The sequence below is a fragment of the Podarcis cretensis genome (genome assembly GCF_951804945.1).
Source record: "Podarcis cretensis genome assembly, chromosome: 8".
Taxonomy (NCBI): Eukaryota; Metazoa; Chordata; class Lepidosauria; order Squamata; family Lacertidae; genus Podarcis; species Podarcis cretensis.
The window spans coordinates 51,237,948-51,265,927 of NC_137177.1; the positions used below are offsets into that span (position 1 = coordinate 51,237,948).

Consider the following 27,980-nt stretch of genomic DNA (forward strand, 5'->3'; position numbering starts at 1 on the left):
CTGAAAAATGATTTCAACTGAGTAATGGTGTCTTTGCATTTGCACCACAAAGATCAAAACTGCAGCTTTTAACAGAAGAGTGCCAAAATGAGCATTTTAGCACACAGGACACAAACAGCTACTTGACGCACTATGGAAATACCAGGCACACATACTGAGGAGGTCCCTACAGACAAATGCTATTTATTACAATGTGTAAATTGTCACAAGGAGCCCTGAACCTCACAAGTAGTCAATGAGAAGAATATGGTTCTCTCTTGATACGGAGTATACACAACAAACGCAAACACCTACTAATTTCTGAAATGCGAAGTGGGTCATATTAACACTGCAATGTGCTAAAAAAACTTGAATCTAATCTGAATTTGTACATATTGCTGCTAACCATGCACTATAAATCACAATTTATATATATGTATATGTGTAGGTGTGTACAAATGCATGCCACTTTTCTCAAAATTTGTTTACAATACACAGAAGAACCATGAAACTAGTAACAGTTAAAAGTCAAATAATCAAAAAACATAATTTCAGCAACAAAGAAAAATTCAGTATCAGCAGTCAGGAAATATCTGGGTAAACAAAAAGGTACATTAGGGAGCTCATTTCACAAGGTGGGTGTTGTTTAGTTGTGTCCGACTCTTCATGACCCCATGGACCAGAGCACGCCAGGCACTCCTGTCTTCTACTGCCTCCCGCAGTTTGGTCAAACTCATGCTGGTAGCTTCGAGAACACTGTCCAACCATCCCGTCCTCTGTTGTCCCCTTCTCCTTGTGCCCTCCATCTTTCCCAGCATCAGGGTCTTTTCCAGGGAGTCTTCTCTTCTCATGAGGTGGCCGAAGTATTGGAACCTCAACTTCACGATCTGTCCTTCCAGTGAGCACTCAGGGCTGATTTCCTTAAGAATGGATAGGTTTGATCTTCTTGCAGTCCATGGGACTCTCAAGTCTTCTCCAGCACCATAATTCAGAAGGGAGCTCATTTCACAAGGTGGGTATCATAACATAAAAAGACCCTGCTCTGAACCCCAGGCAGCCAAACTTCAGCAGGACATGGTACCATCATAAGAACCCCATCCAAAGACTACAATGACCTGGGCAGACTATATGGAAAAAGGTGGTCTTGGAGAGAACCTAGTCCCAAGCTGTTAGGTCCTCACTGGCTAAAATCAACCACTTAAAACTTCCCAAGGTAAATATTTAAAATGGAGGGCAAATTTTGCAGTGTACATGTAGATAAGGATGGAATTCTGAAGAATGAAAATTTCAGCAGAGGAAATATTTTATAGTATTGCTCATAATAAATTTTCAAGAGATCAACAGAAGTGAAAGACAGCAGACAGGCTTTTAAATGTTCTCCTCTGCCGGTGCTTTGCTTTCTCTTGAAATTAAAAAGACTGAGCTCCCTAGAAACATATGCTAACTACATGCTATATATAAACATATTGTCATAATTTCTCCACAGGCTTGTTTAAAAGCAACTAAGTATTTGAAGGTCCCACAAGCTGCTTAGAAGCAGGAATGGAGAAGAGATCAAATTGGGAATATGTTTCTCTTGCATTTACATTTTTAATCACAGTTCTGATCATTTACTAGGGATCACAAGACCCAAACTGTTAAGGCAGTATCTGATTTGCAGACGAGTGGGGAGAAAAATAATCAAACCTCAACAATCCAGACCAAATCACAACATCTGGCAAGTCAACTGGTATGTGCTCTTCTGGAACTCTTGGCCCAATTACAATCTCTATGGTCCCATGACTGTGGCTTTATTTTACAGTGATCAGGGACATGTGAAAATCATTAATATGAAAAATGCAGGCACTACAGTTTTGGAGCCTCAAACTTGTAATGAATCCAGTTTTTTAAAAAAGAAAAAGAATCTGGACTCCAACTCTTCTATGAAACAGCAATCACTGTATGGATATGCCAGTTAGTACAGCAAAGGTGGACTAATTAAAACTGATCCCAAAAGCCCAGAAACCTCATGTCCTTACAACTTGCAAAGCCAATAGCTGCAGTGTTCCAAGTTATTTCTACTATTATATTGCTCATGTCAGCAAAGCATGAATTTCAATACTGGGAAGAAACTAACTAAATGTTGATGCACCATTTGGTTTGTTACCAGAGTCACATCCTTCCTGTCTCAGCCTGGGAAATTACTTGTGCTGTTCTGTCAATCCTAGCAAAAGTGAAGAAAGACATTCCTTGAGCCTAAATGATACACAGAAATTTTGTTTCCAACACACCACTGAGTACTATAAATTATGATTTTATAAACTTGATTGGAGCCCTCAGAATACAGCCTATTTCCTACTAGAGTAACTATTTTTATCTACTGAGCCTGGCTTATCATTTCAGGGGCCAAATAATGTTCTGACCTAGTTAGGATCTAAAAAGCTGCAGTGGAGTCCTTAAGACTCATTTGAGCTGCATTACCACAAGCTATAACTTGGGCTTCTGCTGCTAGTATGATTCCTTCTTTGTACTTTAAAACTTTCTTGTTAGGGAACTTGGCACCATTATTTTCTGCCAAAATGATTCACCTCTCTTGTCACTCAGGCCATGAAGTGGAATCTCTCCATATGCAGGCTTCCTGTCCTCTATCAGATCCATCACAAACTACTATTGCCACTCAAAGGCATTGCCCCATCATCTTTCTGCTCTTCTATCCCAACTTACTGTTTCCTGTCACTTTCATTTGTCCAATTCCACTACAGCCATCCAAAGGTCCCTGGTCCCTGAAGCAATTCTACCTCTCTCCTTATGCATGCAACTACCACCCAAAATGCCTCCTCAAACCACACCTTTGCTGGGAGCCTCTAGAACAGCTCCCTAGTCCCAATACCTTGCTGTAATTTAGTCAAGAATGGGTAAATAAATAATGGAAGAATGTTTATTGCTGCCATCATTGTTTCACTGTGTCTGTTTTTATATTTGTAAACCCACTGGGAGTAAAGACCAGTCAAACCTGTTCTTTGTAAAGTGCTGGGTAAATAGATGGTGCTATCAAAATAAACTTTCACAAATGGCTGTTTATTATTGTATCTGATGGGCCCTTTTGGCTCCTAAAACTGCAAACAAGTGGCCAATAAAAACCCCTACCAAGTAGAACTTGCTTGAAAGACTTAAACATGTGTAATAGCAATTCAGGTACAGCCACTGCCAGTGCTGGTACTGGTACTGGGTCCAGAAGGTACTAGATATGCCACCCCACATTTGGAGCATAATTACTCAACACTAAGGAAATGCTGTCAAGATAAATGTGCATAAAACTAACAGTAAACTTAAATCCCAGTAAATCTGACAAAACATTCACAGACCAATATGCAGACAATCAAAAGAGTGAGAGAATTATTAACAGCAAGTATTTGACCCAAACAGGTTTCCATTTGGTGTAGTTTCCTTTTTGCACTGACATAAAATACTTGCAAAGCATACCTAAGGTCCGATTCCAGGTCCATGTGGTTTCTTTCTAAGTAAAATGAATCTGGACCAGCTAGGCATGGAATGAATTTCTCCAATTTTTCTTCTGGGTACATTTGACCTAACTAAGAGACAAGACAATACGTTTGAATGCAACAATTGAAAATGAAAGAAACAAACCAACCCAAGCTTATTTACACAATTTATTTAAAAACAGTGCCTTGCAGATAGCCACTGTTTCAATTGTACTGATACTAAAATATACCTCAGGATGCTTCTGAAACATTTTTTATACAACCCAAGACATCTTATTCGTTTTACCTTTGAAATGAATTCAGTCACTTCAGCAGAAGACTTTGTTACCAATGTCACTGAAGAATCAGACCATAAGACCTTTGGGAAGAAAGAAGAATTTGAGTTACCTGCATCAAACACATCTGGAATTGGCCTTGCTAGGATGCATGTCCAGTGCCCTCAGATTGGTGACTGAAAAAGGGATTCTGGGAGGTATCTCTGCCTACTTTTACATGCCAAAGATGACTATCTTCCTTCCTTCTCCCTGGGACCTCTGAGTAATCTGCTACGCCACTCTCACTAAACTGTACTGGCATAGATTGCAACGTTTTTTTCTCCCATTGTTACACAAAATCCTTTGCTGATTATAGTGTATTACTTTATATCTGAATTTGTGTACCAAATATATTTCAAGTTAATACTGTAAGTCCGAGCGCATTTCACATGTCATCCTTCGGACAGGTAGCATTACTCTGTGGGAGGAACTATTCCATATTAAAAAAGGACTCGAAAACCATCACATGAACAAATTCTACAGTCAACACCTACTGTAACTTGCACAAAAGCTGTGGCTATACTCTGCTTCCTTAGGTCTGAAAAAGAAAAGCAGCACAAAATGTGCCTCTTTACATCAGCAAAGTATTACTAAGGGAGAACTCCATATTGATGGAACAGTCAACATATTGCAATAATCACACCCATTTGCAGTGCAAGTTTTTAATGATGGGGGCTAATGCGTGCGAGAATACGACCCATTGTAGAATCTGCAAATCAGTTGCCTATCAGGACACAAGAGGGCTTCTAACCTATGCCTATGGATTTGTACCTGAAGATTTACCAAGCCAACATGGTCAGCGTTCCCTTTCATGTATTTTCAATAAATTTATTGAAAATTTATTAACACTAGCCAGAGGATCATTAGGCTGTTGGCTGACGGATTTAATTTAGCTATATTTACATCTTAACACAATGCCCAAGAATTTATCCAGCACTTTAAATTTCATACTTTTTCAGTCTGAGATAGAGGCATTTGTAAATAATGGGGAAAATATTGCCTTATGCTTAAAAAAGAGGGGAGGGGGAGAAAATTAGAGTGATATTTCTACATGACGCTAGTATCGATGACAACCAAACACACACGATTTTCCAGAACTGATGCTGCTGCCAGAAGTACTGGTGAGAGGAGAGTTTCAAAATACATTACGTAATTGAGGAATTTCCTCTTCCCAGCACTTGTTCCACCAAAACCAAGAAACGAAAAGCAGAGTTTCTAGCACCACCACAGGCTTTAAAAAAATCTCTTTTACACACAGATAAATGATACAACGTGAGGAACTAACTAAGCTCTTGAGGTTATACAGCCTTCAGAACTATGGCAGGATGGTTCTATTAGATTACATCTCACTTGCCTTTCCAGACACTTGAATGTGAGAGAGTACCAATGAGATCTGCCCAGAGAGGATGGGATACAAATCTAAATTAAAGAAATATATTTGAATTTTCAGTACTATTTTATACAAGTTGGCCCCAGAACAATTTTGCCGACAGCTACCTGTAATTCCCACTGAAATTCTAGCACAACACCCCTGTGTTATGCATGTGATATTCTGGGTAGAGCAGTTTATACATGCAACTCTCTTTCCTTATGTAAATTGCCAATAATAAAACAGCAGCCAAGAATAAGTAGAAAGCTGGGGAAAGAAGTTATGAAAAATGGCAGAAGCATTTGGACAGAAGAAGCAAAGAGGCTGCTTCTCCAGTGGATCATCTACAACCAGGGAATTAGAGTGCAGCTAAAAGACACAGGGATTTTTGCTGTTGTGGCTTATACTGAGAGTAAAATATATTCAGCGCATATTTTTTTTAAATGCTAAAATTAAATTTTAGCTATTCAACATCTTTACACCCATGCCCAATTTTCCCTATCGCTGTATGGCTCACCTCCAGTTAGAACATGGTTTCAATATACTGTTTGTTTTAGTATATTGTGATGTGATGTAATATGAGAAAAAATTTATCAAATGTTTTGGTGTCAAAGCTAATAGCGTTTGAACACATAGTTTCAGTCAAAAGAAATCTGCTAAAGCAATAGAATCCTCAAGGCTTTGAGTGCCCCAAAGGCTGGTCCCTTTCATACCTCTTTTAAATTTAAAAGTTCTCATTCCTTGGAACTTACCTCAAAGGAATATTCAAAGTTCCTATCATTCTTCCTATGCGATAATCCCTTTAGTTCCACTTTTTCAACACTCACTGTTAGAAAACAAAATGAACAAGATCTGTTAGGAACATACAAAACTAGCTTATACTGTCAGAACATTGGTCCATCCAGTTCACTACTGTCTACATGGATGGGCAGCAGTTCTCAAGGTTTCAGCCACAGGTCTCTCCCAGGCCTACCTGAAGATGACAGGGATTGAACCTGGGACCTTCTGCATGCAAAGCAGATGCTCTGCCACTGAGCTATGGCCCTTCCCCTCAAAGGAATATTGTTGTGTCCCAAACAGGCAAAGGATGAATGCACAACATTATTTCCTTTCTCTCAGTTCCAGAGGTGCAGGTTCACAGATGCTTCTGGTAGTAAACAGCAAAAACTCTGCACGTCTACTCTGGTGTTCTTGGTTGGCATCAAACCAAACATGACAAAAAGACTTAGCAAATTGGTAGGAAAGTTTCAGAATGATAATGACTCCTAACTCCCACACTTCCAAATAGGCTAGGCTAAGCATGGTGACTAGCTCAAAGTCATCCAGTGAAAATCATGGCTGAATGCAGTGGCGGAGAGCAGGCGGGGGCAGGGCTGGCGCATGTCCCGGGGGCAGGCGCCCAGCGCAGGCGGGGGGGGAGCCGGGATGGAGCCCCACCAGGATCGCGTTGCTGGGGGCGGTGCACTCTCCCCGCCCCCCTCTTCCTCCACCAGTGGCTGAATGGCCACTTCCAACTTCCAAACCTGTTTTCCCAAGGCAACCATCCAGCATTTATTTCACTCTTGCTTTCAACTTTTACCTTTCCCTAATGCACCCAAATTCTAGTTCCTTGATTCCTTCTAGCAGCTCATTTCTACCAAAAACTTGTAGAATGAAGGCCTCTCTTATGAACTTCAGACAACTTTCCCATCTTTAGCAGCCTAGATTTGTAGTAAGCTATACTTGTGGTGATTACAGGAGCAGTTGCGGTAACTGTAATTGTGATTCCATGTGGAAGACGTTTACAGGACACAGTAATGTTTTTGTTATGGTTGTGAAGGGGAAAGGTTTTGCTAATGAAGAGGGGTAGAAAAAGAGCACCCTCCCTCCCCAATCATTAATACTTTGTCACCCAACTAAACCTTTCATCGGCTCCAGGGGACTAGGCTCTGCATACATTTGAACCTCAAGTATTGAAACTCCAAGTTATTATGTTAAAATAAAAATAACAGTGAGGGAAATTTCTAGAGGTGTAGCCATACTTTTCTATTGAAGGAAAAATACCTCGTGACACCTTAAAGACTAACAAATTCATTATGGCATAAGCTTTTGAAGAGTAATCTTCCACTTCATCAAATGAAGTTGTCTCAAGTCACTGAAAGTTGATGCTGTAATAAATGTGTTAGTCTTTAAGGTGCAACAAAACACTTCATTAATTTTACTGGAGGAAAGTTAGCATCAAAGTCCCTTTGCCACTGGAATTCTTTGCCCTTTCATCTAGGAAATTTGGTTCTTGTTGTCACCAAGTAGAGATGTACTGATCAGTTGAGGAGCCATGCATATGCTGAATGGTTGCTCACAACAGTCTTGAGGATTTTCAAAAGCCAAGACTGCAGACCACCTTAGACAGAGCTTTAAATGGAGCATTTCTGTGTTGTTCTAAGCACTGGCAACCTCTTCCATTGCTGCTGTGCATGAGAAAACACAACATTTGCTCCTACTGTCAACTCAAAAGGTGCTCATCAATCAAGCTCATGAATGACTAAAAACAGGCCAAGGCCATTTTCAGAACTCATATCCTGTTATTTCTGAAATTAAAAGAGACTTTTTATTAAGACATGGTTAATGAAAGCATGGCTATACAGCAAGAAACAACATAGGCACTTACTTGCTCAATCTGCCAAACACTTATGGAATAAAGCCACAAATGGGAGCTACTAAAACTCACATTTTAACTGTCCAGAACTCAACTTACAAAAGATATCAGAAATGTCTTTGAGGAAATCTTCAGAAGTTGAGATCAGGAGGCCTCTTTTAATAGAGTTACTAAAGGACAAAGTCATGCTGAAATACTATTTGCCAATTTATACAGAGCTAAAGTTGTAAGCATCTTGAAGAACAACTGACAGAATTTTAAGTTTGCTTTGCAAGTTACCCAATACAGTACTGTACTGTACTGGCACTGAAAACAGAATGAAGAAGAGTTCCAAACAGACTTTCCAAAAAGGAAACATCACTCTCAATGAATTGTTTCTTTTTTACATTACAACATTCAAAGAACTACACAACCGCTTCAAGCCTTGAGGTAAGCAGCTCTTATTCAAGACTAAGGCTTTACAACTGAGGCACATTTGTACCATCGTTTTTTTTAAGAAAGTCAGCTAGATGATAGGCTGTCACAACCCAAAATTAGTGCTTACTCAGAATGGTTTTAACATATGCAAAATACTCAATTTTGAAACAAAAGGAAGAGTCGGTTGATTGTACCTTTCTAAAAACACAACTGTTCTTAGCTTGCTGGTGAATATGCCAGCAGGCAAAGTCAACAAGAACATGTTTAAAAATAGCAATGTCTGTATAATAGCAGCATTCATATGTAACACTAAACCATAACATTTCGTTTAACAAACTGTACTCTGCAGGTGTACATGCAGCCAGAGCCCCTCCCACTTGCACAAAGGGAGGAGCAAACAAACCACAACGGGAAAAGCTTAGCATGTTGTCCAAACCTAAGATCATGATTTGTTTCATCCTAACAAACCACAATCTCAGATTCAGATATACTGAAGTTTCCCTGTCATGGTTTGCTCACCCACTTACACAAAGGGGCATGATTTAATAAACCAAACTTTATGGCTTACCATGACCTGCAAATGCAGCCAGTGAATAAAGGTAATTTGGAAAAAAAAGGTAAAGGTAAAGGTACCCCTGCCCGTACGGGCCAGTCTTGACAGACTCTGGGGTTGTGCGCCCATCTCACTCAAGAGGCCCGGGGCCAGCGCTGTCCGGAGACACTTCCGGGTCACGTGGCCAGCGTGACAAAGCTGCATCTGGCGAGCCAGAGCCGCACACGGAAACACCGTTTACCTTCCTGCTGGTAAGCGGTCCCTATTTATCTACTTGCACCCGGAGGTGCTTTCGAACTGCTAGGTTGGCAGGCGCTGGGACCGAGCAGCGGGAGCGCACCCCGCCGCAGGGATTCGAACCGCCGACCTTTCGATCGGCAAGTCCTAGGCGCTGAGGCTTTAACCCGCAGCGCCACCTGCGTCCCTTAATTTGGAAAAAGTCAACACAAATATTTAAGCATTTTCCAAACCTCACATAGCTCCCTTCCCCTCTTACCCCCCTCTTGAATAACATTATTTCTCTCTACATGGTGAATTCCAGTTTTAAATGAAAAAATTCTTGTTTCACTTTTGCTCAGTCTGGTCCATATTCAGAGAGACCAACATATAGGAACCACTGAAAGAAACATAAATAAAATAAAATAAAATAAAAACTCAACTAAGCTTCTAGAACTATTTAATACTTGTAGTATTACTTTTCAGTACTTTGTACTCCAACCACATGTTCACCTTCCTCTAAAACCTAACTAATAGGGATTCAGGAACAGTCCTAAGTGCAGCCGGTCATTTATTTACAGAGTACTCATTCCACTGTGAAGCAGGTATCTGAACACTTTGCCATGGATGGAAAGAGGGACATAGCATGCTATCACCATCAGCCCTACAGGGAGCAAGTGCTTTGTTTTGATTGCATGTGCTATGTTGCTTAGGCACCTGCTTCATCATAGGTGCACTAGTCAGGCTTGTCGGCAAAAATTAAAGCTGCCATCCATATGTCCAAGGGTCATAGGACTTGGCCGCAAAATGAAGCAATAGAAGATGGATTCAGCAACTCATACACTGGTGTCTGGTGCCTTTCAGTACAAATGATCCCTGAATTCATTCTGTTTATTAACTAAATCTGAAACACAGGCTATGATATTTAAAATGTGTGTAAACTACATTCAGAAAGAAATCACACCAATGCTCAATAGAGTATGTGCCATTGCAAACTCAGGAATATAGCTGATACTATATTCTTAGGGCTTCAACAAAGGGTTCCTTACTAGAACACTCCACCTGAACTCCTTTTTTCACCCCCACCCCACCCCATTTATAACAGCTCAGCTGAGCTTCCTATCTCATGACCTACTCTGTTCTAAATCATTAAATATTAAGATGACACAGAAACCTTTAGACTTAAACTTTACTCCATTTAATGCTCAGCACACGAGACACAGGATTCTCCTGATACACATTAACTTCTTCCAGAGACAGCATGAGCACAGTACAAGCAGAAACAATTCTGTCTCCTTGGGTATGTGGGAGAGCTGTGCTCGTGACAAAGACTTAATTTTCTTCTGCTTTCAAGTCTGCTTTACATGGGGAAAGTGGTCCTCAAACTGCTGTTAAACCCCAACTCCCATCAAGGATTAATAGGAGTTAAGAGTCCAACACCAGAGGCTCCCCATTCTTGATTTACACAAATACACAGAGTGTATCACTCTTTTCTGCACCTGTAAAGTACCAAAAATGAAACAGCGAGTGAGCAGGTAAAGAGTTATGGGCTTTTCATAACTTATTAAGAAGCAATTAAACATGCATGGACATCGAATTACCACAAGCTTACTACCACCTTTTTACATAACATTATTATATGCCTATCCTATAGGTTAGAAGAGTAAAAAAAGTGTTTTGTATCTAACTGAACACCAGCTTGGAGTCATTAGTAGCCAGTGCTTGTTCAATGATCCTGCTGAAATGAATTATCTAAATCCAATCAATGACCCCATTGAGCATATTTTCCCACTGTATGGTCACCCAAACCACATTCAAACACAGTTTTTGATACAACAGGAATCTGCTTTAATAAAAACTGATCAAGTAAAAAGGTACTACAGGGCATGTGCAAGTCTTTTAGACATGCTACAACAAGCTCTTTGGATCTGAGCCAAGACTTACATGTAACAAACTTCAAAAGCCAAAGTTAACACAATGAGCCCAGAACATGGAATCCTAGCTACTCCATATAGAGGCGATGTGGACATACATTTTTATATTTGAGAGATACTTTAGATGTCCATGCACAAGCACACACACCATGCATAGTGAAAGTAGCCCTTCAGAATCTGACTGACTTTTCCCTGAGGGAACCCCACTATTTGTGCACAGTATATTATGGAAAGGGAAGCACTGATGTATCCGATTCCTAAAGTGTCTGCATACAAAGATAAGCCCATAGTTGAAAACAGTACCAGAACTTGGTATACACAATTGGCAATGCAAAAGAGATGGGGTTATTTACTACTACTACTACTACTACTACTACTACTACGTAAGAGACAGGTTGCCATCACCCATACTCGTCACAGAGGAAGGCCTAGTACCTTTTATAAGTAACAGTTGCTTCAATCAAATACTATAATGAAGATTTCCCCCCATCTCATGCAAGATGAGCTCTCTGTGGCTGCATCCACCCATTATCTTAAAACCATAGTTAAGACTTAAATACGATTAAACATGAAGCAGCAGCATGGTATATATTGTTCAAAACTTCCCCCTTTGCTCCCCTTGGAGGAACAAACCATAAACTTTGGCTTGCCATGTCATCAGAGCAAAAGTTTGTGGCATGTTTGCCTCAAGCAAACCATGAGCAGTAAGGCAAGAACAAACTGACGGTGCAGCTTGTGCTTTATTTGGGGAAGAACCAGCCACAAACTCAGGTTCAGACATTAACTATGGTTTAACATGATGTGCAAACAGGTCAACATTCCATTTTCACCTTCATTCAGTCTGTTCTAAGAAAGCAGATCTAAAAAAGGACACCACAGACCACCTTACCTCTACAAGGAAGGTTGTTTAAATCTTTTAACACAGCTCACATACCACACTGACATCTTTTTCCTATAAGCAAACTGATATCCAACTTAAAGACTACTAAATTCTATAGAAGCATGTAGTCCTTTACTCAGAAGGCTTTACAATCTTAAAAAAAAAAAAAAAAAACTACTGCAAAATGGTTGCTTTACACTAGATTTCAAGGTCAAGCGAGGGGCAGAGATCTGGTAATAAATCAGCAACAGAATGTCTACAGTAGCTAGTGACACTTAATCACAGGAGAGCTGCCATTTAGTGATTACAGTATTTGTAGACTCTTCAAAGTGCTTTCCAATTTTTCAGGACAGGTTGGGAACTTTTTCAGTGCAAGAGCTTCATCGGCAGGCCTCAAGGTGCCACATGCAAATAGCAGGCAGGACCAGAGGTGAAGTAGACAGAGCAAAGGATGCACTTCATATCTTTGTACAGTTTAATGTATTTCAGCCATGCAAGAAGCAGAGGTTTCTATACACACCTCTATCCTTCATCCCAGCCAGAGGCATTATCACAGTTCAAGGACTGCAATACCTCAAGGACCACCTGTCTCCATATGCACCTACCCAGACCCTGAGATCACCTTCTGAGGCCCTTCTTTGTGTGCCTCCTCCACAAGAGATCCAGAGGGTGGCAACACAAGAACAGGCTTTCTCTGCAGTAGTTCCCCATTTATGGAATACTTTCCTCAGGGAGCTCAGCTGGTGCCTTCATTATACACATTTAGGTGCTAGGCGAAAGCATTTGTCTTTAACCAGGCCTTTGGCTGAGTGACATCTGATGCCCTTTTAAAATGTGATGTGGAAGGGGGATTATTGGGTGGTCTTTGGTTTTGTTTTTATTATGTATTTTCTGTTTTTTGTATCGTGATTTTATGTTGTGAACCACCCTGAGGTCTACAGGTATAAGATGTTATACAATTTAATAAATAAATTGGAGGATGGAATCCACTGGGAGCAGTCAAATACGACATTCCTTGTTTTGCTAGAGTGGACATGCAAGGGAATGTTTGGTCCGGCCAGTTGAAACTTCCTGAGCATCCTTCCTTGCATGTGACTGGTAGGTGGGTGTGACCTTTCCAGACCTGGTAAAAGGCCAAGTCACACAGCCACCTCCCTCTCTTCGATCTTTTTTTGTCCTGTGAACCTCCTGATTCACCTGGACTGTACTGCTGGCTGCCAGCCAAGCAGTCCCCCAGGTTATCTCCCATATGGGGTAAACCTGTTTGTACATGTTTGTAACTTTAAGCCTAAAGCCTGCCTTCAGGGATCACACTGTGCTCTGCCTGTTCATGAGAAAAACCACTTTTTGTTACTTATAAATAAGACTGTTGTGTCTTTATTCTTTTAGGAGGGATCAAAGGGGTCTTACCAGGAATAATAGAACATATCTCAATCTGGGCAAGCCAGATTGAATTGTTTATTGTCTTAAGAGACTCACAAAAGTTTGCAACCACTTTTCTGCTGCATAAGAAGGGAAATGTAACTCTGCTATATAAAGAAACTTGCTAGTGCGAGTTAGGAAGGATATTAATAATCAATATATCCTCTCCTGCCACCCTCAACATTCCCACATAAATAAATTCCAGCCAGGCAAAAGAACTTGAGAAGAGCACTGAAAAGGGCAGTGAAGCCCCCTGTTTGGGGAAGTGTCTTGAGGGTTGGAAAGACCTGGAGAGCCATTATTTTACCTCTAGACCTGAGATTTCCTGCTCCTGTTTTATGGAATAGCAGTATTCATAGGGACAAACACATGGAATGCTTATTTATTGGTTGTGCCCCTTACTTTTAAATTGCAGTGCTAATCTTTTTTATGTTCCTGGCTGGTTCTGCAAATGGGTTTCTTTCAGTTTCAGACGGTGAATAACTCTCATGTGTCTCCAAAAACAGGATCTAAATTAAAAGAAAAACTTGTGCTCATATCCTTTCATTCTTAAAAAAATAACAATCAAAACAAAGTATGAATTCAATGGCCAGAGGAGTAGTGAAGTCAGCATTTTAGTTAACCACAAAGTCCATCTTAATAAGTATTCCAGAAGTTTATTAGTATATTAAGGGTTATGAGAAAAAAATAACTGCTATTTAAAAGGGGAATGACTCATCTCAGGAACAGGAAACAAAAAACCAGATGCATATTATTTCTGCACAAAACAGCTGAATACAACACAGTATGATCTGATGCTAGAAGCAAAAAGGTATTAAGTTTTTTAAAACTCCCTGGATAACAGTGCTATATCTTGTATTAAGAATAAAACTACTGAGTCTGCCCACTTTCTAGGAGACTTAAAAAAAAAGAAAATGAACAAACTTGTGAAAAACAGTGTTGTATGTCTGTTCCTGGAGCCGAGAATATATTGTTGATCATCACACTACTCTTTCAAATTCTTACCTCCTATTCACTGCACACCTAATCTATGAAATGTGTGCAGAAAGACAAAGGTGGAATTAAAAAATGTCAAAGAATCTCCAGCGCCACACTTCATATCAGTCTAAACAAATGTCCTGATTTTTTTTGGCAATCTCAGTTCTAGGTAAAAAAACAAAGATTCCGGACTTCAAGGTAATACAGTAAGTACATGCATCCCTTCTGAAAAGCGCAATCATCCAAAGTTTAGAGGTCAGTTAACAACCTGCAGCTTAAATATAAACTTTCCAAATATAGAAAATCTATACTTGGTCGAAGGTAGCTTCATTTCGGGGAGAGAGGGGATGTGAATCAACATCTAGAACAATTGAGGTTGGCAATGCCAAAATGAACACCCACATTTTTACCATTTTGAATCTTGGAAACCTATCCTTGGAGCCAGCAAGCTGTAGACAGAAAAGATTTAAGCTAATTTTGCAAATTATTTTTTTTTTGGGGGGGGGGGGGGTTGCCACAAAAACAACATTTGGCTTCACTTTGAATAAAGCCTTTAAAGTACAACATGCAAGGTTCACTTTCCAACTGTAATAAGAGGAAACTCTCTGTATGGGAAACCTGGACTGCTCCAAACACAGGATCTCTAGAGGCATAGCCCAATGGAACGTTCAGTACACAAAGTTAAAACAAGCTATTAAACAGGCTGGATGCATGTCACAGTAGATTAATATAAACCTATGTTGCAACGACATGCACAGTTAGTTGCCCAGTCTCAGAATGATTTCTTAAGAGCTAGAAAAGGGCAACTAAAAATTATCAACGGGTAGGAGCAGTGTGAGCCTTTTTATTATTTAAAGAGATAGGGAATGCTAGGATGGAGGATATGACAGAGGGTTTATACAATGACAAATCAGGTGGATCAAATTGGGGATTTGAATCCAACATTCATTTTGATGCACTATTTTTCTATGTACAGGGTCTACCTACTCTATGAACAGGAAATCATTCTGGTATGCAGTCTCTCTACAGGTAATTTTGTGATACAGCTCAACAACAATTTTACCATGTGATCAACTGCTTGAATGGACAAGGCCTGATTTGTAGTATTCATGACTAAACAATGCAGCCATAAGCTTTTAAAAAAGGATTGGACAAATTCAGGGTAGTAAGTCTATTAATGTTAAAATTGAATTTCTGCAGTATCCTGTGAAATAAACAGCCGCTTGACAGAATTAATCAAATCAGGATCTGAAACAGCTGCAGAACGTTCATGTTTTCAGGCATTAATTAATCCATGTAGGATTATACCTGGAACCTGTCAGTGGGACTACAATATAGTATCAGCAGCTGCTCTGACAGCATGCGCCTGAGAACTGTCTTGTGATAAGACACCCCAGCCAGATCAGATGGCAGTCTGAAAAGCTCTATGCAGAGTAACATTTCTGACTAAAAAACTGCAGCCTTAATATAATTCAGACATAAAATGGTAAAGAGACTATGAAATTAAGATTGTGAATAAGAGGAAGTGATTCTCTGCATTTTGATGATTGTGTCTATTGATTTACATAGGGATTTCAGTGGACAACATGGAATTCGTAACCAGAATATACATGTATACATACAACATAAAAATAGTGAATACTATTTTAAGATGTAAAATATTATAATACTACATCATAATACTGTATGCCAGGGTGGGGAAACATCAGGTCACAGGCTAATCTTGGCCTGCCAAATTACCCTGTGAGACCATTTCCCCCATACCACGCCTACCTGCTGACGTCAGTAGTTACATCAGCTTATATGGAGGATAGGATTTAATCCTGCCTTGGCTGTCTTGTCCTGTTCTCAGCAGAGCCCTCCCACTTCCTTCCCAAGGCCCAGCTCCTTGCTTACCCAGCTTTGGGAAGGCAGTGAGAGGGCTAAGGGCAGGCGTCAAATGTTGCTGAGGGCCACCAAAAAAGGTATTGAGGGCCGTATGCGGCCCTCCGGATGAGCATTGGACCACTCTGTCTTAGAAGCTTATAGATACTGATGTCACACACAATTGCAACAAAGCCAACATGTTACTGGCCAGTGTGCCCACACATGCCCACTTGTTGACAATCTACACTATAGCCTGAAAGAATAAATTGCCTCGTTCAGTTTAAAAAGTAGCCTCAAGCTAACTCTTTTCTCCTACCACTAAGTAGTTATTTACAAGCATGAACTATCAGAGGACAGTTGCCTTCCAGAAATCTAACAAATACCAACCCAGTCCAGACTTGCCTATTCTTCCTTCCCTCCTCACCCAAGACCTTCCAAAGTATTTTAAACATGAGTCTATGACATGCTGTATTTCGGATGATAGTAGAAAAAACAAACAACTGTAATTCATCTTCAAACTCTTACAAAGGCTAGGTATTTCACAAAACACCTGCCCCAAGTCAAAATACAGAAAATCCAACTATTATCAATGCTTCTTGCTACTCAATGCATAGCTTCTTGCTACTCAAGGAATAACAGCCCAATCCGATCACTCTTTGAAGTCACTCAACCTGTTCACATGAGTCACACAGGGATACTCTCTTAAATGATCTTAGTGATTTTTACCACTTTCTCTCAGCCGTGTATGTAAATGATGTAATTTCATCAGTGCTGCCCCTTCAAGTTATTGTTAAAAATAGCACAGGCATGATACACTGATGAAATGGATACACTCAATGCAGTGAGGTAATGCAATAAATCAATGGTCCTTCCTAAGAAGCACAACACAAGACGTTAGAGAGGATAGCAGCTCTGCATTTTCTACTTGGTCTTTTCTTCCTTCTTCTGCTTTCTTTTTTGCTTGATCAGAGAAAACAAAATGATGACTATTCAAACTATAAAATAAATTTAAAATCAATTTGGGGGGATAGTCATCACCAAAAACAAGTCATTTTGCTGCGTGACAGCTGACCTGTATTGCTACATCTTGATTCCCATTACTTCTAAAGTTGATCAAAAGGCTGCATCATTTACCCCTTTTAAGACTTAAAATTGCCTAGACCACATAGACTCAATGTAGGTTAACAACATTAGAAACAGAAGAACTTAAATATGCCATAAGCAATTTCCATGCTTTAAAAGTATACTACTAAAATATCCCATGAAAATTTACAGTACTGTACTTAAATGTGGCCATGAATTTAAAAGAGTTCAGGTTCCAGAATCCATGTTTTACTAATTTTGCATCATTTGAAATCTTAAATGGTGAAGTATTTGGAGTTTCATCTGGTTTTCATTTTCCTTGGCTAGGGCCGGACATACTTCTTCACATCACTTTCCAAAGTTTTCCATTCATAGTAGGCCCTCACAATCAAATGGCACTGGTCCTGACCCAGCCACATGTTATGATCTCCTGTTCTATGGAGCTTTCTATTTTATCAGGTTATATTCCTCTCAGACTAAGGCTACAGGTGCTGTTTGACAGAAGTTTTCTCAGCAGTCTTAGCCCTGATATTTTTTCATATTTGGACCCTATACAAAAACTACTACAGTGACTATAGATTCGAAGTAGGCTGTAGGAAAATGTAGAAGTACTTTCTCAATTCTTGCAGAATATTATTCTCACTTGACTTAAGTTAGATGTAAGTGCACATATTTGCACTCAGTTGGGAGCCATCATCTCCAAATCAATTCAATACTGGCAATATAAAGATTAAGCTTTTCCCTTCCCTCCACATGCAAGTAGATATATTCTGGGTATCCTCTTATTATTACTGCTGACACTTTAACCTCACCTTCTTTAAACCACTGGATGTTCAGCTTCAAATGTTTTTTAAATAAGTCTTCCAGAGAAACATGTGTGTATACAAGCAACATATATTAGGAAATATGTGAGCAAGAGACAGACTGAGTAATGAGTTAATAGCAATAGCAAAAAACAGGGTAGAAATCTTCTTCAGTCTGACAGCTATACTCCCTTGTTGGAAATCTTCAGGGGCCACATGCAAGTGGTGGGTGGGGTCAGAGGCAAAAGGAGGAGGAGCAGCTAATTTAAAATTTACCTTTGTAGAGAAAGACTAGTTTCATACACTCACCCCTCTCCTCCATCCAGGCAAGGAAGAAGCATTATCAGAGTTCACAGACACATTCCACTCAGGCAAAAACACTCAAGGAGGGCAAGAAGGTGGGCCAAATGTCAGACCAATTAGGGTGTGGCCTGGGAAGAGGGGGTGTAGCTGGGGATCCGACTCAAGGATCAGTAGTAAAAGCTGAAGGGTATCATTTGGACCCTGGTCTGAGGTTCTCTACCCCTTTCATTATAAATACAGAACTGTCTCACACTATTTGTTTTACACCCTACTAAAAATGTTAAAAGAAAGAGAGCCCTATACACCACCTCACATAAAAATCACATGTTTCTATATTGCAATGATTGCTTGAGCTTGGAAGATGCTACATTCTTGAGATGACTGCATACCTGTTATATATGTTCTTATGTAAGTGCTCCAAAAAAGTCATATGAGCCCTGTGCAGTAAGGTTTTAATGTTTTCTCCATCATAAACCACTACTGTAAAAGCTTATCGAATGTAGAATTCTCTTCAACATCTGGTTTAATGTACTTTATCCCACACTATGCTTTTGGAAAATATGCTGTGGTCAGGACAACATCTGTTACAGTTCTAAACAGACATGCTGCATACATAAATACTACTTGTTGCTCTTATCATCTGCCCAAAAAGTAGAGAGAATAATCTTGTTTTGTTTTATGTTTACATTCAGGGACCTTAATTGCAGGTTCTCTAGCAACAATAAGATAAAAGGAATGTCCAATGTTTATCAGGTACTGGTCTACTGAATGCCTGTATTCATTGTTTTTAATATTGGACTAGAGCAATGTTCTCACAAACCAGTACCCTCCATATGTTACTGGACTCCAACTTCCATCAACCCAGGCCAGCATGACTAATGGTAGAGGATGATGGGAGCTGTAGTCCCACACATCTGGGAGGCACAAGGTTGGGAAACTCTGGACTAGACTGATTAGACACAGATCATTCACTGGATTATTGTCATGGAGGCTCTAGTTTTGTCTGTGCATGTGATCTCACAGAATGGAAAGACTGTTTTCAATTCTTTTGGAAAAAAGACAAAAAGACAGAAGCTGAACTTCATAATGAATTAAACTTCTTGGACTTGCTTAGTATTTTGCATAGTCAAGTTTAACTCTTTTTGCTTCAAAGCATACTTTAGGACGTTGATTGTCTATGTACAATACTTTGGCACAAGAGAAGTTGTGCCTATATTAATGACAGTACAAGATTTTCCATCATCACAGATCATTTGGTGAAGAGGGTAGTATCACAAATAATCCTAGATGATATTTGGGGATTGCCAATTGAAACAGAACACTGGGAGCATTGATACTTTTCCTAGCACCAGAGTGAGTTAAAGTTTGTTTAATTAAATCTCACATTCTAAAATCCGAATGGAAGTTTGGATAACTCACTCTGGCTCTAGGAAAGGTATCAAGACTTCCCCTGAGATTTTAGAATGTGAGATTTTAATAAGCAACCTGTATCTCATTCTGGTGCTAGGAAAGGTAAGTTTTGCTCATTAAGATCTCACATGCTAAAATCCCAGTGAAAACAGAGAGGACCAGACCTATATAGATCCACTGATATTGGAAGTGAATGCCCTTGAGGTATGAAACATACAAATTATGAAAAACCGCAGAAGAACAATAACTGGACTTGAGGCAACAATGGAAAGCAGCTTACAATTGTTTATAAAGTGGAACTTAATTGAAGCACTGGATATTCAGTACAACAGTGCTTTGCCCTACATGCGCAAGACAGGCTGTCAATTCAGAATCTGCCATGTAAGTCTCTACTGAAGTGGGCTAATACAACCTGGCTATTAATTCCACTTGCATGAACTAGAAAAACTGAAAGCAGATTTGTACTTGATCGAGACATAAAGCAGCATGCATAATAGCATACTCCCTTGTTTTCATTCTCTAAATCATTTAATACTATTATAATCTTTTAAAGACACAAGGAGGAATGCAAGACAGAGCCATGGAAAACACACCTGCACATCAATACAATAAAGAATAGCAACTCTTGTGGATAACCAGAAGCTCTGGGGGCAAGCGCTGCTATAATTGTTGCAGTTACAGAACTGCCACAGAGAGGCGAGAGATCAAATTGTTGCACTGGAAAATAAATAGGGAATGAACAAGGCACTTTCCTTTCCTTCTGGATTACCGCTGGATTGTTCACAAATATATACCCAAACCAGGAACAGCACGCCTAGAAAATTAAGCATTTCCTGTTTTCATCAAAACTGAACTAAACAAAGAATTTGGATTCACTGCACATTTTACTTTCAAGTAAGTATTAATAGAAATGTTATGTCTACTTATAACTAATGTCACTTCACTGGCAAGGTTCCAAAACACAGAAAGTCAAGGAACAAAGGACAAATAACTTGGCTTCTGCTTTCCAAGTCTTTGCTGTAGAATTATCATTCTCTCTAACCCTGGCACAAGAGGGAAGTTTCAGCACACTTGGAGAAAGCCAGAAGTTTGCAGAAGTACAAATCCCATCTTAAGAAAAATCCTAAATGGGGTTTGAGCATGCTCAGTCACCATGGAATGCTGGTGAACTACTGGGGCGGGAAGGGGGAAGAGGAAAGGAAGAACAGAAAACCAAATGGGAGGGGAATTGGAGTATATTGGAGGGGAGACTACTAACTAGAACTCCACACTGCAACGTTTTGTTGCAAATCCAACTTTTCAACATCCCAGTGCATATTCTGAAATCACCAGTGGTTTCAAAAGAATTGTTTTTAATCATTATACAGGAGATATGGAACGCAAGAGGCTTATTCAATACAGAAAAAGCATTACTGGTTATAACACGCAAAATAGATCAGAATTCCTTCCAAAGGACAATTTGCTGATGTCTAGTTGGTGTTGGAGACCAAGTCCAGAAATGCAAAGAATGGAAATAATAGAAATAGTAGAATTGTAGAGTTGGAAGGGACCACAATAGTCATCTAGTCCAACCCCATACAATGCCCATGAGCATTAAATACTAATTTATTGTCAGGCATAATTTATCTGCATCAATTTATCTATAAACTGATATTAATTCAGCACTGAACGAGAAACACCAAACACACTTTATCATCTAGAGTCAATTCTTAAAATATTTTAAAGCAGAAATATATCTTTTTCTTCAAAAATAGGAGTATTACACAGAAATATCATGCAAAACCCATAGATGCACCTTTTGAGTGTTTCCCTGAAGGCCTCTTGGGTAATGACTCCTCAATGGAATGTGCTGATGTATGTAGTGCATTTTCTAAACTGTTACCGATGTTGTTTATGGGGGTCTCAGATCTTGGAGTGACCTGGGAAGGAAGAAAACCACAAGAAACAAACTAGTCAGTTTTATTTCTCCAAGTCAGAATCTTCTAATAGCCCCATGGCTATTTAATTGAAAGCAACTTTCCTATTTACAAGTTCCTTTGTATTTATGGTATGTTATCATACCCATGATGAGGATCCAAAGGCTATTACACTATGAGGTTTCCAAATTAGGATTCAGTTCAAGGTTTGGCTTTGCACATGAACCAAAACCATGTGAACAACCTGAAGACTCTTGTTTGTTGAAGCCTAGCTTGCATCAGTTTGTTACTACTGTTTATCCTAGTTGCAAAAGGGTACCTAACTTCCTCAAGATTTCATTTTCTGGATATAAGCCTGACTCTCATTTCACAACCAACACAAGTTCACCTAATACAATGACTCACTTTCATAAAATACACATATGAACAAAAGGCCCCAATCATTTCCAAATGCAGCACTTATGGCTACCAATGTTATTGTAGCTGGGGCTTAATACAACTGTAACTTTTTCCTCTAATGCAACATATTGTTGATATTCCTCAGAAGGAAGAAATGCAGTAGAACAATTGTTTACAAAATCAGCTGTGTTTTCTGAGGCCCTTCCCTTTCTTAAAGTTACAGAATGCAACTGTTGGAACATAAACCACTATATACACTGCCTTAGTAATCATTGTCCTCCCACCTTCTAGACACAACAGGACATTTGCACACAACTCACACTGGAGCCAGCTAGTCCATGCTAGGACCCCTAGCTTGTCTACTCGCCTATTTCTGAAATGTGGCCCCAGCAGGATCCCAATAAGTTATTGCTCCTCATCCAGTTACACTTTCTTCCAGTGTTAATGGTCTCCTAATATCCTCCACCTGCTTTCTAAACAGCATCATACTCTGTCCATCTCTATGTCTTTCATCATCCCTGAGACACAGAACCATGTGCACAAAAGCAGCACTTGCCCACCCAGCATTACTGTCATAAAAAGGTGTTGAAGACCAGTATTTGTTATTTCTAAAGTACACCCCCACATTCTAATAGAGTTAGCCTAAATGTAATTGTTTTAAGTATTCCAGGCATCAACTCTGTATAAAAACTGTTATACACTACAACTGTAAACTGAAGGCAAGAAATAGCATTCATCCATTAGCATCCTGATAAACAACAGGAACTTTGGTTGTTTTTTACAAGAAAAGTGGGTAAAGATAAACTTTGCTCTCAAGGAAGCAAACAACTGGATGAATGCAGACAACAAATAAAGTCAAGACTAATAGCACAATCCTAACTTTGTTTACTAAGAAATAAGCACTAACTGAATTCAATGGGGCTTACTACCAGGTAGGTGGGGTTACAACTGCAGCCTAAGAATATCCTATTGTTGTGTTAGGTTTCAAGGAGAATGTACAACAAATATCATCAAGTAAAAGAAGCTAACAAGCAAAGAGAATGGTACCCCAAATATCTCTTTTACAGATGTTGCTTCTGTTAAACCTCCACTTGCTGGAGAGAAGGTACACATGAGGGTATATTTTCTATAGCAGCAGCCAGTCTGTAGAACATTCTTCCCCAGAAGACCTTTCTAGCTCTTCTTGTGTCAAGTTTTTGTCACCTGTTTTCTTGCCATATTTTCTTTTTAAAATGGATCAGTCCCAACTCTTACCTATGATTAGATCAGCATCAAGCTCCTTCCTTCCCTTCTTCTCCTGTGCAAATCCCACCTTTCATGGTTTGTTTTAAACATGATGTAACATTATGCCAGCCTCAGTATTAACTAAGATTAATACTAACCAGGATTTTAAAATGGTCTGCAAATCCTGGTTAAAGGGGGTCAGGGATGACATTTAAAGGAAGCCATGGAAGGAAAAGTAAGTATGTGCAAGAGAAGGAGGAACATGTCTATCCTTAGCATGCAGCATGCTCTTGACACCAGGAATGATTAGGTGGCTCCAAGGCAACATTCTAGAAAGAACTGTTTTATATCATTATACAGATAGTTCTCTTTTCCCCTTTTGACAATCTCAGGATTATTGATAGCTGTAGGGTTAATTATTGCTGTTGATATAATATTTTAATAAGTAAATTATTTGTAGAACCAAAGCATCTGAACAAGCATTGAAAATATGACATTCATACAAGCCTACTTTAGAGTAGCATACTCTTTTCACCACTAGTTTTCCTGTTAGTGATCACTTTTTGCCTAAGGCTTGTATGGGAAATCTATGGCCATAGAGATGTTGTTGGACTAAAGCACCATTATATGGATATTTAATGATGAACTGTATTCAGAACAGGAAAACATCCTTTTTAATACGTTTTTGTGATTTTAAGATGTGTCTGAGAAGGCATTCATTGAGCTGCAAATGCGTACCAGGAATCTAAGGCACTATACTTGCTTAACATTAATTAATTTTTATTGTCCTGTTGCATATGTTACTATAGTATGCTATCATGTTTTTGATACAGTCATGAGTTAAATAAACACTGAGCAAAGATGCTATATTTTCTGATTTATACCACAAAGCCCACAGGATGCCAAAAGGAAGCTCTTTTTTGGATTCTCCACCCAAGGGATTCCAAGTTCACACTTTCTGGCCACTTCCATGAGTCCCAACTATGATAGAAAATACATCTTACATCCTACTGTGTAGTGTTTCAAGCTAGGCTTGTACTTTTTCTTCTCTGTGGTAAAGATTTTCATACAAATGTATTGCGGTGGTTTTCTGACACTTAAGAGTACTGGACTTTACAAGTGCGTAAAGAAGATTCACATCTAATAGTACTTGGGATTTGTATGGGTCATTTAACAGGGACTGCCAGAGAATGTTGTCTGTTGCTTGTCTAGCTACAGAATGAATCCAATAGCTGTGTGTGTGTGTGTGTGTGTGTGTGTGTGTGGAGAGAGAGAGAGCGCGCGCACACACACACACACGCGCTACCTGTAGCTGGTCTAAAAATGTCAGTTTATTCCAATAAATGAAGTTTTATTCTTTGAAACAAAGAATAATTAAAAAAAAGTTTGCAGTAAGGATAGATTAGAGTTTACATTTCTTAAATATACGGAGACTTGGAACTATCAAAATTCACAAAACAACACATTTCACTGTTTTTATATACCAACCAAAAAGCATGTCTCTCTCTCTTAAACACACATGGAAAGCAATGTTCTAGCAAAGTAAATATTAGCTATCAGATAGATGCTTCCATTCACAGACCTATCAGTCTCAGAATGGACCAGTTTGTGTCAGAACCCCTGAACCAGAACAGTTTTTTCACAGTGAAAGTTCTAAAGGATAGATCCTTAAAAAAGCTTCACTTTTAACACATGTAGTGTATTGACCTGTCAAGTTTACGTTACAAAGCCACAGTAACAAAAGCAAAGCTTGCCCTTGACCACTTCTGAAAAGTCTCAAAACTCTTTTATATTACACCACTCTATCAGGACCTTACCTGGAATGTAAAACCATTCATGCCTCATCTCTCATTACTGATGCTACACAAGAGACACATGTGAAAGTGTCAAAATAACAGTGACAAAACCAGCACACTAATAAAGGATGCCTGCAGGAAGTAACTTTAACCTGTAGCTCCAAATCACATAGAATTCACTCAGCTATCTTAAATCATTAAATAAACAATTTCAAGCACAACTGAAAAAGCAAATACTTAGGTCTCTACCTTTCCAGAGTAAAACAGCAGGAAGCTATTCTCTTGGTCTATCTAAAGAATGGCCAGTGCAAAAACAGCTATACACTTCACAGAATGGCCATTGTTTTACTTAGGACCCACATCTAAGCAGCTTCTGACCATTATGCATGGGACTATCTTACTAGAGTTTAAAAAAGAACACCAACTATTGGTGTGTAGAAAGAGCATCCTAGGAGAAGAGAGTGTGAATGCACATAAGAGAACGGAGTTTGACACTCTACTGATGAGAAGAAGGGAAGTGGGATAGGGAGAAAAGTGACCTTTCTGGCCCATTGGTGAAACTAGCCAACAGCCACCATAAACTATAGCTGCAAGACACTCTTTCTCAGCTATATCCTAATAGGCAGACACCCTCCTCCCCGAAAAGAAAGAATACTGTCCCTGCCATCTCTACAATCCCTGGAAGAGAAGTCCCTGGATGTAATACACACCTTGTGGCAACCAGGACAAGTTCCCATGTTGCTAGCTGTGGGAGTGCTGGGACTCTTGCTAGTACTGGCAATGATGTTTTGGATCTTGGTGAGCTCTTGCCTCAGCACCTGCTTTTGGTGGAAACTGAAGGCAGGGTGGTTGGAGGCCATGGTGAAGAGCAGCAAAAACTCATCCCCAGTCCGACCCTCATTGAGCTGCAGTCCATAGTTGTTGATGACAGAGTCAATATGGGTGAGGGTGCGGAAGAGCACGCCAGCTGCTTCCCGGTGGGATGAGCCCAGGAGTGCAAGTGAGACCAAGAGCTTGCTGCGCACCACCTCATCTGTTAGGTTGGTGAGGCTGCCCAGATCAGCTGGGTTATTGGCCTTGATTTCGGAATCCCGCAGTGAGTGATAGTCTTTGCGGGCCAGGTCCTCTAGGCAGGCTCCCAGGAAACGTAACTCAAGTGGGATGCACAAGTCCAGCAGGCCACAAAGGAACTCCACCCGTTGAGGAGAAGGCAGCTCAGAAAACCAGCGGTACACACTCTCTCTCTGCAGTCGTGGACACCGCTTCTCTACCATGCTGCTAGCTACTGCCACCAGAGGCAGCAGAACCCCCCAGGGCAGAGGGTGGCCAGAGACTGTGTTGCACAGGAGGGGAGATTTTTTTTTAAGACCAGACCCAGATAGAGACTTGGCTAATAGGGCCTAGCCTGAAAGAGGGTTTGGTTGTTGGTTTGTAAAAGGAGGCAGCACAGATACCAACACTGAAGGGAAAGGTAGACAGAGCACCCCCACCCACCACCCCCAAAAAGAAAAAGAAACTAGGACTGAGGATCTGGTTGCTAATAAGGGTAAAAGTGCAGAGACCAAATTAATGAAGGGTGCAGGACCTGAAAAGGGAGGGAGAGAGGGAGGCAGAGGCAGAGCAGCTTCTGCAAGGCTGCAAAAGCGGATAAAAGTAGAGGACCCTCAGAGATGGGGCCAAGCACGAAATCAGAGCACCCCAATGGGGGAGAGGGAGAAGAGAGAACAGCGAGGACCCCAGCAGGAGGCCTCGATCGGAGGGCCAAAGGGGGCCCTGATCAGGTGGGGGAGGGGCGAGGGTCTTCCTCAACGGGCTGATGATGGTCGAGGCTGGGGGAAGGGCGGAGGAGGGCGGCGGGCGAGGGGCTGAGGTACCCCCCCGGCATGAAAAGAAGGGGTAGGGAACCGGGTGGGCCTCACGTGTTAATCTCCCCCCTCCTCAGAAACCGAGGCTAAATGGGGGGGGGGCAAGGGGGAGGGAGGGAGCTGAGGGAGGGCCTAGGCCCGTTATTTGGCGGATGAGGAGTGGAGGCCTCCTCTTGATTTCCCACCCTCCTCCTTTCCCCCTCACGGGGCGGCTCCCTCCCTCCGCCTCAGCCCGGCTCTCTCCATCCCCCTCTCCGGCAGGGCGGAGGAGAAAAGCCCGCCGCCGTCGCTGCTCACCCGCCCTCCTCCTTTCTTCCCTTGTTTTCCCGTCAGCCGCCGCCTCCTCCTCCTCCTCCCCCCGGCGGCCAATCCACCCGCTTCGCCCGGCCGCCGTGCCGTTTCCTCCCCCGCCTCTCCGGTTCCAACGGCCACTAGCACGACAAAAGAAACCCCCGCGGTAGGCAATAGGCGGAGGCACACACGGTGCTGCTGCTGCTGCCGCTAGTGCTGCCGCCGCCGCCGCCTCCTTCGCCGCCGTTATGTGTGGTGAGTGTGTGTGATTCCAAAGGCGGAAGGATCCCGCTTCGGCTGGAAGTGAATCGACCAGGCCGGCTGGGAAAGGAGGAGGAGGCCGGGACTCATTCGCGCTCGCTGCCCCGCCCACTCCTCCCACTGATGCGTCGCGATTGGTCTGAGCTCCTGCACCCTTTCCTTCATCCCCCTCCTCAGCTCCGCTGCCCTCCGCCGCTTTCTCTCAGCTCTCTTCACCGCCCACCTAACGGGAACCACTCGCGGTGCCGCCGAACATCAGCGGCTGTCAATCACGTCCCCCAAAGCCCCGCCCTTCAGCGTGTGGCGATTGGGCCAGGCTCTGATGGAGGGGCGTGGCTGTAGAGGGTCTGTTTCTGCGCGTGTTTGGGGCACGTGCTTGCCTTTGCCTTGATATGGCGGGGAAGAAAGAAGCGCCTCGGCCAATAGGGGGCTAGGGCCCTGGTTGCTTAGCAACAGGGAGATGGGGCTAGGGAAAGCCTGAATCGATAGGGCGAGAGGAGGGGGAAGTTGCTCGTTGATGGGACGAGAGATGCTCCGGTTGCCTAGCAACCAAGGCAGCTGCGGTGACTGGGTCAGTTGGGAAA

General features: G+C 41.1%; 1 protein-coding gene and 1 long non-coding RNA gene across 3 annotated transcripts in view; one reads left to right on the top strand and one right to left on the bottom strand.

Moving 5' to 3' along the window:
• ZCCHC14 (zinc finger CCHC-type containing 14) overlaps positions 1–27,671 on the bottom strand; it is a 37,121-nt gene extending 9,450 nt beyond the window's left edge. The window contains exons 1-5 of one of the 2 annotated variants that reach the window (XM_079988171.1): positions 25,690–27,671; positions 21,440–21,563; positions 5,897–5,970; positions 3,748–3,819; positions 3,442–3,551 (exon numbers count right to left, since the gene is read on the bottom strand). In XM_079988171.1, the coding sequence (XP_079844297.1) occupies positions 3,442–3,551; positions 3,748–3,819; positions 5,897–5,970; positions 21,440–21,563; positions 25,690–26,253 (944 nt within the window). In that variant the 5' untranslated portion in view covers positions 26,254–27,671. The remainder of the gene's footprint in view (positions 1–3,441; positions 3,552–3,747; positions 3,820–5,896; positions 5,971–21,439; positions 21,564–25,689) is intronic. The other variant, XM_079988172.1, reaches the window with a different exon arrangement.
• On the top strand, positions 7–3,425 carry LOC307222727. Its single transcript, XR_013841862.1, has 3 exons — positions 7–614; positions 975–2,641; positions 2,731–3,425. It is a non-coding gene; the product is annotated as an uncharacterized lncRNA (long non-coding RNA).
• Positions 27,672–27,980: the final 309 nt, after the last annotated feature.